Source organism: Sabethes cyaneus, chromosome 2 (assembly GCF_943734655.1).
Source record: "Sabethes cyaneus chromosome 2, idSabCyanKW18_F2, whole genome shotgun sequence".
Taxonomy (NCBI): domain Eukaryota; kingdom Metazoa; phylum Arthropoda; class Insecta; order Diptera; family Culicidae; genus Sabethes; species Sabethes cyaneus.
In genome coordinates, this window is record NC_071354.1 from 210,127,001 (window position 1) to 210,139,628 (window position 12,628).

Genomic DNA, 12,628 nt, shown 5'->3' on the forward strand with positions numbered 1-12,628 from the left:
TTACTTTGCCTTAGTGCCACGATCACCCACCGCACATCGTCCTTGTGCATAAAGGTAAAGGGAGACAAACCGGACACCTCGCTCGTCATATAACCTGCTACCATCGATATCCGGTGGTCACATTGCACTATTCTGCCATCAATCAGATGACGCGTTTTGTACTCATACTTGCAAGCCTCAATCAGTCGATCACAAATCGATGGCACCTTCTGCACACGTGCCATCGCTACTAGAACCTACCAGGCGAAGAAGAATCGGTCGTAAGCATTAGTTATGGTGACTATAGAAAAAAACAAATTTAAACTTACAATATCGTTCCCATTTATACTGTGTAGTGAAATCCCATCGTCTCGGCCACGGGCCCTCCTCAGTAGCTGCAGTCCCGAAGGACCGCTGGGTTTTACCCCACGGGGTGCAGCATCCGCACGCCGAAAGCATCCGTCGATTGTGACTAGCTCGTATGCGGTCGGTTCCGAGCGGGGACCGGCTCGGGCGATCCTGAAAGCCAAACGAACGGTAAAATGTTAAGTCACGCAACGGGTTTACCGAAAAGCGAAAAGCGGCTTTCTTTTTACCTGATCGAAAATTTCCTTCTATCCTGTCTTAATTTCCGGTCGATCTCTTCCTCCTCCTCCTGGGTTCGCCTGTGCAATTCCTCCCCGGCGTCGACAACGGGAGCGGCTGGTGTACGGGCGGCAGACGTCGATGCTGCCGGCGACGAGGAATCGAACAAATTGACTATATTGCTGGGAACCAGCTGTTGTTTGAGCAAGTTGATGTCGTCCGGATGGATGAGATTGAACAAATTTTGCCCGTAAAGATCGGTCTGCAAGAAAGTGAACGAAAATAAAATTCGTGAAGTTAATTCTAAATTTTTTCATTAAACAAATTAAGCTGAATGCTACACAGATAACTATTCGTTAGAAGGCACTGCACATTGTACGTATCAGTTGGCGTTCAAACTACATTGTATGCGGATTCTTTCCGCCTTTGATTAAATATTATCATGTGGTCAGTGGTAAACATATAAATTGCCACAATTTACAAGCTGTGTACACTATCTATACTAGTACACTAGTGTGGAGTACACAGTCCAGCTGCCGCTGCTCGAGGAAGGCGTTACGTCATAAACCAAACAGCTCACAACAGTTGTAGAGCGTATCAGGGCAAAAGGGTAGGTAATTGGAAATGTATTAAACGATAAAACCCGTCCGTACATACCTGACAGTGACCCAGGAACTGCTCAACCGATGCGGACACTAGCACGATCTGTCCTCTGCAGGTTACCGTCAGCAGAAATCCATTCAGCATACGAAACAAGCTATCCTGTACTTCCGGTTTGATCGCATCCGCGGGTTCCGGTTGTGATTTACCGAAAACTGAAACGAAAACCGAAATTAAGTTCTAATAGTAATCCGCCTAATACTGAATGACAGAATCTAAGTGATTCATTTTGCTCTATTCGAATTCTGATTGATAGGAAAGTTTGAGGAAAGAGGGAGAATGAAACGAGAACAGAAAATCCATTTCCATACACTTACCATAATCCACCCGAAGTGCGTGGGCCGAAAAGCGCAGCACCGCCGTCTTGTCTACCCGCCGGGGGGATTCGGCAACGTGTGGCACTATGCCGGACAGCTCCTGGATCGATCCGTTCAGCTTGTCACGGCGGTTTTTCTCGGCCCGATTTCTTGCCTCACGGCCATTTCTGGAATAAGACGGAAAAGGGAAAAGTGAGCCACAGTGAGTGAATATGTTAAAATGACAAAAAAAAATGACATAATAGTTTTCTTTCTGGCGAATGTTATCGTTTATACATAATTTTATTCTGCGAAGCGTAACGAACTAATGCTCTTGAAATTCGTTGTAACTGTTTCGAAGAGTGGCGGACCGGCTGTTCCATGAATACTAATTTCAGTTATCTTGTCCTGAATTTATTTTGATGAAGTTTGTTTCAGGTCCAAGCTATATTTACTTTTCTATACTCTCCTATAGAACTTTTATCTTTTAGAATTGGCGCGATATACGCTTGTCAGTGTTTTATATGAGCAACTTTTTAAATTGGATAGTATATCAAAGGTTCTTTTTATTAAGTTTGTTCATCCCTTATAACCGTATAGGTCCTTTTTTCCTTGTATACAGCGTGTAACCCGATAACCAGGGTTATAGCTTGCGAACATTAGTTTATTCCCTAATGGTTTTCTTCAATTTTCAAGCTTTTTTCAATTTCTCGAAAAACAATAAGGAAAGCCAAGGTCCCTTATCCTGTTCCCTATTAACGAAGAAAAGTAAGTAGTTAAAAACTAGAAGGGTAATACAACGCTTAAAACTCTATTCTGCACGAATGAGAACGAATTCATTAAATAGACGAGTTTAAATAAGTTCAAAACAAAATGACAAAATCCACTCGAAAGTAAACAAAATCGATAATGCTTTGAACTAAAACTAAGTAGCAAACATGAAATGATGAATAAACTGTATTTCTGGACAGGCTTGCCATTTCCTCACTCATTGTGCAGAAAGTGCAACTTTTTTCGTTCAACACAATGAGCAGAACTGCTGCCACAAATGAGAAATACATCCACGCAATGAGAAACAGACCAAAAATAAAGAGAAATATAAACAAACTTTAGATTCTCATTGTGCGAAAAATGAGAAACTTTCGAAATCGCTCGTACTGCAGCAAGCTACGGCACGGGAATTACATTGTTGCCATATCTATCATCCACTATCGTCGTATGCAACATTTTTTGCACTGTTGCCGCTGCGAGAATTCTAAACAGTTTTTTTGTGCCATTCATGGGCAGCCAAAAAGTGTATTAACATTTTGTTGCTCAGTTTACACCTCAATGAGAAGAACACTGTGCAGGTTGCTGAGCAATCGTGATCAGTAAAAAAGAGTAAAGTTCAAACAAAACGGAGCAGCATAAATCGCGACTGAGTAAAGTGTTTATTTTTCTCTTCTCTTTTTTTACCCTGAGGAGGAATCATCCCTGTTTCTGGAAAAGAGGAAAAAAGAAGTGAGACAAGTGGTGTAATTGGTTAAGACAGTCGACCGGAGACTGAGAGTTGTCGATTCAAGCTCCATATGTTCAATCAATTATTTTTCACGTAGCATTTTACTCAGTTCCATCAATTTTCATTCTAATACATTTACTCCTCCAATAAGAAATAAAAGTATGGAGGTCTGTGCCTAGGGGAACGAACAAGGTGTTCACGTAGAACTACAAATGCAGGTACAATTCGACAATGCTTGACAATTTGAAAATGTTAGGTAGTTTGTTACGCAAAATTATAATTTACTATAATTATAATTTATATTTGTAACATTAAGCTAAGCTTAAATATCCTAAATGTCTTTACTTTGTATATCATTTTTATCAGTTTCATAGAATTTATGGTTCCACTAAGAGATAAATCATTAGGTCACAATTACACATCTTCTAATAATTGGCGATGCTTTTGCATTTTGACAATTTTTCCATGACGTGTAGCACCAGTCAACTTTAAGCAACTACTTTAAGTAAGCTTACTTAAGGAGCTTGCTTACAACTACGGTTGAACCAAAAAATAAATAACTATTCTGGGTTATCATTTACAACACTGATTCACATTCGCCAACTTCCACGAAATTGTTGATCATTTGATAGATTGATCTGAAGTATAATTGTCTTAACATGTGGACAGCCATCTAGAATATCAATTAGCTAACGTCCTCTGCATCTTACTAATTTCTTTCTACACTCTACTTTTCAGCTATTTGCATACTTGACAGAAACACAATTGAAACTATGTAAATAAGACTGCAAGCAGCTAACTGACGCAAAGCAGCAAATGAAACGCCCAAAAAGTATTCTTGGATAAGGCAGCTCGCGATTTGTACAGATCATGACAAACAGTGAATCTTCAGCTTTGATCACAAAATTTTGTTCTCTCAATAACTCGTAGCAGCCGATCGCAGTTCGCAGTGTTGAATTTCCCCTATCTGCAAGAAAAAAAGGTACTCATGTTGTTCAGATGTTATTCAGATTCACGTACTGCACACAACCGATCGTCTGTATCTTTTATATTTCTTAACGCAACCAATCAATGCACATGAGCAGATATGAGGTTTGTCATAATCTGTACAGATCGCGACAAAGTATTTGTCGCTTACAAGTAGTGATGTCAATGAATCTGAATCCGATCGCTTCTGTGTTCTTGATCGCTAGAAGCGATTTTTGACGTAGGACTATGTCTTTGTTTACTATACTAGGACTGGGTAGCACTTTGTGAAAACGAAAATAGAGGTGTAACGTTTGAATGAAAGATTTCAAATAGTAATAACTACTAAACTACTGAACGAAACTGAACAATTTATATGTCGTTGGATAGATAAAATTACCAGCAACAATGGGGTGCTAAGAGAGCAATTTTAGGGAGGGCGTACGAGGAGGGGCTCCTATACAAATGAAACACAAATTTCCTCAAAACTCGAGAATTACCGTCAAACGGGGTAACTTGCAACAGTTTTCAACTATGAGTGCAAGTGAAAACTTATCTGTAGTACATTTGAGGACATTTAATTAATACAAAGTTATTAGGTCTAGCATAGAACAATTTCACATATTGAGAAAAAATATACGTTCAATATTGGCTGTTGTAGAATTTTTTAACTAATTTGTTGCTAGTAACTCCTTAAATGGGGTAACTTGCAACAAGCAATATTTTTTGGAAATTCAACGAATTTAAAGATTTGTATGAGTTTCTTTTGACTCGAATATGCAAATGATAATCCGACTTGCGATTTTTAATGCTTTTGCTATGAATATACGCATAAATGTCCCATGTCAAGTTGGTGAAAAAAAAGTTATGTGCCCTGTAACGGAAATTACAGAAATAACTTTTTATATTATTCATGCAGTTGATATTTTTTGTCTGGATCCTTTAGAACTGCCTTCTGTAAGAACCATTCACAGATTTCGTAACGCACTTAGGGAAGCGGGAGTTGTGTAATAACACATTATACGTCGTATATCCACTATGCAAAATCGCGTCATGAAGTGGAGCGGAAGAGTTAAAAATCATCGATACCTTGGTTACGTAATATATGAATGTTCATTACGTTACGAGTGATCGTAATAAGACACTGTCATATTGCTGGTCGATTCTCTCAGTGAGGTTATTTTCTTTTTGGCCTCTTCTATGGCTATTTTCAGTATATCCAGAGAAAAACTAGCATATTTCCGACTTACCGAAAGTATCTTACACTCTTCAGGTATGCTTTAGTATTGTTAGATGCAAAATTAAATGCTAACTTGCTTCGTGAAGTTAACGGAACACAGCTTTTTATATCTACCAGCTGTTGCAAGTTACCCCGTTTAAGTACTTGTTTTACGAATAATGTGGTAATAAGTAAGATAAACAAAACTAGTCATCATAAATCGACTACTTTGTTTCCTTATTGTTCATTTTACTATAAAAATGTATGTTAGGCTTCTTTTATTTGAAGTGCTTGTGGGCGAAACAAACGTTCTACTGACGAAAAATTGACGATGAATTTGGCACCATCTTGTGGAATTTTTTAAAAATCATCAAAACAGCAGAAAATCAACATAACAGTATCTACGGCTTCTTTGAACTGTTAACAACAAGATTCAGTGACTGATATAGATTAAAAATTGAAATAAAAGATCAAAAAGTACAGTAAATTGGATCGATATAGTGTTGTTGCATGTTACAACGCTGTTGCAAGTTACCCCGTTTGACGGTAATCAAGCAAATGGAACCAAATTTTGCATGTGGAGGTTTTTGGAGGTAAAAATTTTTTCTATGGTGTACTGAGAACCCTTCCCTTGCTAAGAGGGGGCGGCTCCCATACATATGAAATACGAATTTCTTCATAACTCTAGAAATAATCAAGCAAATAGAACCAAATTTTGCATGCGGGGGTTTTATGATGGTTTGAGACCCTCCCCCCTGTGGTAGGAGGATAAGGACTCTCATACAAAGGAAACAGAAATTTTTGCGTATGTGCCATATTTTCTGCTATGTAACAAGCGGTGATTTAATGATAGCACGGATAGCAACGGTGATTAGCTGTGAAAGTAAACTTGTAAAACCTTCTCGGAATAAAAGTAGTGAATCGACGTCGCTAACTTACGTGCCCGTTGTCATTCATGTCAAAAGAGAAGGACATTCGAATGGCACGTCATATTTGCGATGAACGTGTTTTGGCTTTAATGTTATTTGTAACCAATGACCCTTTTAAACGCCACTAGCGAGTTAAAGTAAGACTATTAAAAACTGTTAAGCTACGAATATCATATTTAATACAATAATCTGTGGGCTGGTTATTCATTAGTATTTCAACATTTATGATGCACACAAGTGATTTTTAAAAGAAATCTCTATGTCTCAATGGTTGCAGGCGTTGTACTTATGAACCTCCGTCCATGTATTTTCAAAGCCACCATTGCATTCAATGAAGAATTCAATCTGAATATTTCGTTCTTCTCTTTCAAACATTCACTTAAACAATGACACTCACATATTCTTATAAACATACATATGCCACAAATGCAATTTACATTAGTCTTTGGTCTAATGATGATATAGTCCTACGTCACCCTTTCGTACAACCCTTAGGGCTGTATACCTTGTAGTTTTTTTTCCATATCTGATCACGTCACATGCGCGAATATCCCCTTAGCCCTGTTCACTGCAAGACAATAGTTCCGAATAAATTCTTGCAGTATATGGATGCAATCTGGCAAAAGGGAAAGGATGACCGATCATTTTTCTATGACCTTTCACTTTCAGGACATCACATAGGACTAGATTCAATGTTTAAAGATAAAATCGGTTAAAGACAAAGGATGGTTTTACGCTTTACCAAAATTGTTTACTTTCAGGACATCAAATTGGACTAGGTTAAATGTTCAAACGATAAAGTTGGTTTGCACCCTGGCATAACTCCCAAGCATAGATATCAAATTGGTATATGTTAAAACGTGGTAAAGTATATTCGACTTGTAGGGACGGGGGGAGGGGGGGTTTGTTACTTTCCTGTAAAAGGAAACCACACTAAGCAGATGGTATATTTAACTGTCGTTCCTGCTTGACCAAGAAACTTTTCGTTAATTTTCACTATTTAATGAGATTGAAAATGAAAACTGCTCTAAAAACCACCTATTTGTACACATCTACACTCAAGTCACTTTTTACGCGAAGGATACGTCCGGCGTAAAAAAACCGAGTAAATTCCGAAATTCGCGTAAAAAAACCACGTACATTCCGAAATTCGCGTAAAAAAAACCGCGTAAATTCCAAAATTTCGCGTAAAAAAAAAACTTTGTCGATTTCAACACTACGCGATAAAATAGACGTTTTGAGCACATCCGCGTAAATTCCGAAAATGGGTATGAAATGGGGAAGGCAAATGAAGAGCGTCCAATATAGCTCTAGCCATCCCAAGCCCCTACCTAGCGCCTCCACGTGGTCATACCTGGTAATGCTCTATTGAGTAGCCAAGCTAGGAGGTGCGTTGCTGGGAGGTTCCCGGCTGCCTGGTCTCAAAACCGCGGTTTTGGGCAGACGGCGAAGCCACACGGCCTAGCTAACAGGTAAGCCTAATAAGTTATTTTAATTATTTTTTTCGTTTTAGCTTATGAAGCATCTCCTGCTATATAGTAAAAACCTTGGCCAAAACGAGTTTTAATACTGCACATGGATACCAGAATGAAAAATTAAATTAACTATTAGAAGCATTTATGGAACCTTGAAGGACGCTACTCTATTCCATACGAAGGACTGCTGGTGAGATTGTTCTATTTTTACCATATATACCACATTTCATCTTAATATCATATTATTAACAGTATTATTATTGATATCATAAATGCGGAAGGCTGGATGACGGAGTGGATTGCCAACCTGAATCCTTAAGGGGGCATAGTACTTTTTCAATTTAAAAAAATCGAAATTTTTTTTATTGATTATTTCGAAAGATTAACATTTTGACCATATGTGTTTCAAGTCATTTCGATGAATTCCAAAAATTGACAAAGTTACAGCTATTTGTACCGCGCATGTCTGGAGCGATTACACAGCGAATAAAAACTTCAACGTCGTTTTTCTCGAAACCAGGTTTTGAAAGTCGGTACCATAAATATCTCAAGAAAGGCTGAAGCAATTCTCATGATTCTTTTTTTGTTTCAAAGCTAACAAAATTATCTAGTGTTTGACCCATCCTTTTTTCGATATTACAATTTTTGTATTTTTAAGCAATGTTTAAAGTCAATTTTTTCGGCTAAAAACCTTACTTTTTTGTTTGAATGTCCGTCATTTTGTTATGCGTTCGTATTTTAAAAAAAGGATAGGTCAAACACGAGATAATTTAATATTCTTTCATGTCGTTTTGGAATTTTTCAACTCGGATAAGCCCCCCAGCGCCAATCCATGGTACCGCAAATCATGTTTTTTTCGAATGATCATGTTCAAGGAGCCGTAGGGGAGAGGGGAAGAGGTTCACATATGCAAACAAAACTGCAAATATTAGTATAAAGTGCAATGTTTAGCAAGCAATAAACCCGAATCGATTCGCTTTTCGCGTTATCGAGAAAAAAATATTTGAAATAAGGCAAAAAATATGGTGTAAAAAGTACTATGCCCCCTTAAGGTCTGAAGCAAATATGGCACTTCTCAATTCAAAACAAACAAATCATCACGTGGGTTAAAGTTGGTACAGCGAAATTGATTATTACATGGAAGGATCCTAATGCTGGAAGGCGACTCTTATAACCCCGGAATGCGCACAAGTGCCTCTGCTTGTGGGTCCGCCCAATCCCTTTTGGCCCTTCTGTAACAACATTAGTGTGAAATTCATTTGATAATCAAATTTGGATCTACTGTAATTTTACCCACATACATTGGCAAGTCCTTGAAATGATGGTGGCTTTCCCCTACTACTACTACTACTACTACTACTACTACATCCGCGTAAATTCCGAAAATCGCGTAAATACCGAAAATCGCGTAAAACCGCGTAAATTTCGAAATTCGCATAAAAATAGTCGCGTAAAAAGCGACTTCAGTGTATTATGAATCGATTGGTATTCAAATCACCAAAAATCCATTCATAATTGACAGAGGCGTTCAAAATCTTTCATTTTTTCATGACGTTCACGTATTTTAATTTTTTGGAATGACACGCTATTCCTAATTTTTCTTCAGCAAGTTTTGACAACGCTGCCAAACGAGGCCCAATATACATGAGACCAATCAGACATGAACCAAAAGGTCAGAAGACCATTGCTTATTGCCACTGAATGTTTGGCAAGGAAGAGAGTCGATGCGATCACTACTGTTTAGATGAGTAATGAGAAGTGAATGGTGGGATGTATGTGAATAGTTAGAAGTATGTGAGAAATGAGTAATGAGAAATGAAAAGTGTGAAGTGAGTAGTGAGAAGTGAGTAATGAAAAGCGGGTATGGTAGTGCAAGTAGTGACAAATCAATAATAAGAAGTGAGAAGCATGAAATGAGTATTAAAAAGGGAGAAGTACCGCGACACTAGGTATTGAGCCTCGGAGTACACAAAATGATTAGTTTGATGGGGAATGCTAACAAGCGGTGGTGGGGAAAACTCTGCTTGGAAAAATTATCTATGTATTGGCCAAATACCGACGAGCTAGGAACCAGTTGACCACGATCCTGGGGAGGAAAAAGCACCAAACGGAGAACAGAAATCGTGAAGAATTAGAACAACTATTCCGAGCTAATGACACGCGCAAGTTTTATGAGAAGGTGAACCAAACTCGGAAGGGCTACACACCGAAACCTGACATATGTAGGGACGAGGGAGGGAATCTAATGACAAACGAGCGAGAGGTGGTCGACCAATTGAAGCAGTTCTTCGATGATCACCTCAATGGCGAAGTCGCAGAAGGAGGCGGAACGGAAATTAACCTAGGAAGTCAAACGAGAAATCAGGCTGCTGAAGGCCAATAAAGCCGCTGGGAAGGACCGCCTACCGGCAGAGCTTCATAAACATAGCGGAGAAACGCTAGCAAAGGCCCTACACTGAGTTATTTCGAGGATTTGGGTGGAGGAAAAGCTACCGCAGGAATGGATGAAAGGAGTGGTTTGTCCCATCTACAAAAAGAGTGATCGGCTAGACTGCTGCAACTATCGTGGTATTATGCTGGTGAACGCCACCTACAAGGAACTCTCCCAGATCCTGTTACGCCGGTTGTCACCGATAGCACAAAATTTCGTAGCGAATTATCAAGCGGGTTTCATGGGGGCTCGCGCAACTACGGACCAAATTTTTACAACGTGCCCACGTATCACATCTTTATTGATTTCAAAGCAGCATACGATACAGTCGATCGAGACAAGCTATGGCAGATAATGCACGAACATGGTTTTCCGGACAAACTGAGAGCTACATTGGATCGAGTGATGTGTTTCGTACGTATCTCTGGGACACTCTCGAGTCCCTTCGAGTCGCGGCGAGGGTTGAGACAAGGTGACGATTTATCCTGCATGCTGTTCAACATCGTTCTTGAGGGGGTGATCCGACGAGCGGACATCGAAACGAGAGGCACGATTTTTACCAAGGGTTAGCCAACTTCTAGGCTTTGCAGGTGACTTCGATATCATAGCCAGGAACTTTGAGACGGCGGAGGTAATCTACGCCAGACTGAAAGCGAAGTCTAGGAGAATTGGGCTAAAAATAAATGCGTTAAAGGCCAAATACGTGAAAGGAAGAAGCTCAACGGAAACAAACGCGCGTCTCCCACGGACCGTAACCGTTAAAGGCGACGAACTAGAAGTGGTAGAGGAGTTCGTGTATTTGAGATCGCTGGTTACCGCGGACAACAACACTAGTAAGGAGATCCAGCGGCGCATCCTAGCGGGAAATCGGGCCTACTTAGCCCTTCGTAAAACGCTACGATCAAGAAGCATACGCCGCCGCACGAAGCTAACAATGTACAAAACCCTTATTAGACCGGTGGTTCTTTATGGACTTGCAGCCGTGACGCTGCTAACGAAGGACATACGCGCCCTTGCCGTGTTCGAGCGGAAAGTGCTGCGGACGATATTTGGCGGAGTACAAACTGAAAGCGGAGAGTGGCGGAGGCGTATGAATCACGAGCTACAGGCACTGCCTGGGGAGACTCCCATCGTACATCTAGCGAATGTTAGCAGGCTACGGTGGGCCGGACACGTCGTAAGGATGCCGGACGACAGTGCGACGAAAATAGTCCTCTTCAGCAACCCCACCGGCACCAGGAAGAGGGGGGCCTAACGTGCATGATGGCTCGACCAGGTCGAAAGCGATTTGCGACTTCTGAGACGACTAGGAAATTGGCGACTAGTGGCCCAAGACGGAGTTGAATGGAGACGAGTGCTTGAAACAGCACGAGCCACCCCGGCTTTATGCTGAAGAAGAAGAAGAAGAAGCATAGTAAAAAGTGAGTATTCAGTAGTGCAAAGTGAGAAGTAATGTAAAATGGTAAATGGGTTGTGAGCAGGGTGGTCATCACTTTAACTCAATTTTGATTCATTTGGTAGTACCGTCTCAGCCTAGCAAAATTTGACCAACTTTTAAATCGGACGTTTGAAAAACTAGTTTTATCCACAATATTGTTGAATCAAGTTTTGCTATATCTTTTGTATTTACGGTGTTACAATGCTGCTAGTTTATTGGTAGCTCAGTGAACGTTCACTTCACTTCATTTTTTTCAGCTAAATTATAGAAGACAACATTTCGAAACTTGAAAAAACTGAAGAGAGTGGTGCCCAAACAATCGCATGGTTGATGTAGAATCAAGAAAGTTTTTGTGTGATTTTGTAGCGTATTATTTCAGCTTCTTAACATAGTTTCCGGCTTGGCTATTGATGTTTGATGAACTGAAACCACCAAACATGACAGTGTTAACCTCTTTCAACGGTAGCACAATGCCGAATGCAGAAACAAGATTTTTCAACTGATGTTCGACAAATGCACCGTGCTAACTTCTCTTCAGACCGGGGATTGGTGCTAGAGAAAAACAACTTGTCTCAACTCCTAACTCCTAAGTGTGGTACATAAGAGAATCAACAAGTATCCATGTTCTCTATCTATGTCCTTTAAAATGCTGCCAAACTGAACCTACCGCTGCTGAGGAAAGCAAAGCCAAAAATATTTGACTCATTTGCATATTTCCATCTTTAATCTAATCCAATTTCAGTGAAATGGAATAGAACTTGCTGTCCTGAAGTATCATTTGAAATTTCGATCAAGGCAGTTTCTTATCATATCACATTCTTGGGCGTTAGCCACCGACAGAAGCATACAAGAAAAATGATTTGCAACGAAATGAAAGAAATTTATTAGCCACCAAGGGTGCAGATAATCAAAGTGGAACAACTTTTCAAATCAACCTTGCCATTGAGTTTATCTTTGCCATTCATATACTTCGGACAAATAAACTACACAAATTTATCTACATATTCATAAAATGGTTAACCAGACGCTTATAGAGAAAAAAACAATTGATTGAATCTACTCTGTTTGCCATGCTTAAAAGTGACACATTTGAGAAAAAGGAACAAAAAAAAACAATCTTTATTTTTCATCCTTCTCATCGAAATCTCCAGA

The 12,628-nt window shown here is 39.7% G+C and overlaps 1 protein-coding gene across 7 annotated transcripts in view; it reads right to left on the reverse strand.

The window, feature by feature from the left end:
* The window catches only part of LOC128734937 (protein trachealess-like), a 162,097-nt gene that overhangs the window by 9,129 nt on the left and 140,340 nt on the right, over positions 1–12,628 (reverse strand). For all 7 annotated transcript variants that reach the window (XM_053829352.1, XM_053829351.1, XM_053829349.1 and 4 more), the window contains 5 exons: positions 1,542–1,708; positions 1,222–1,379; positions 576–826; positions 309–498; positions 5–236 (listed from right to left, as the gene is read on the reverse strand). In XM_053829352.1, the coding sequence (XP_053685327.1) occupies positions 5–236; positions 309–498; positions 576–826; positions 1,222–1,379; positions 1,542–1,708 (998 nt within the window). The remainder of the gene's footprint in view (positions 1–4; positions 237–308; positions 499–575; positions 827–1,221; positions 1,380–1,541; positions 1,709–12,628) is intronic.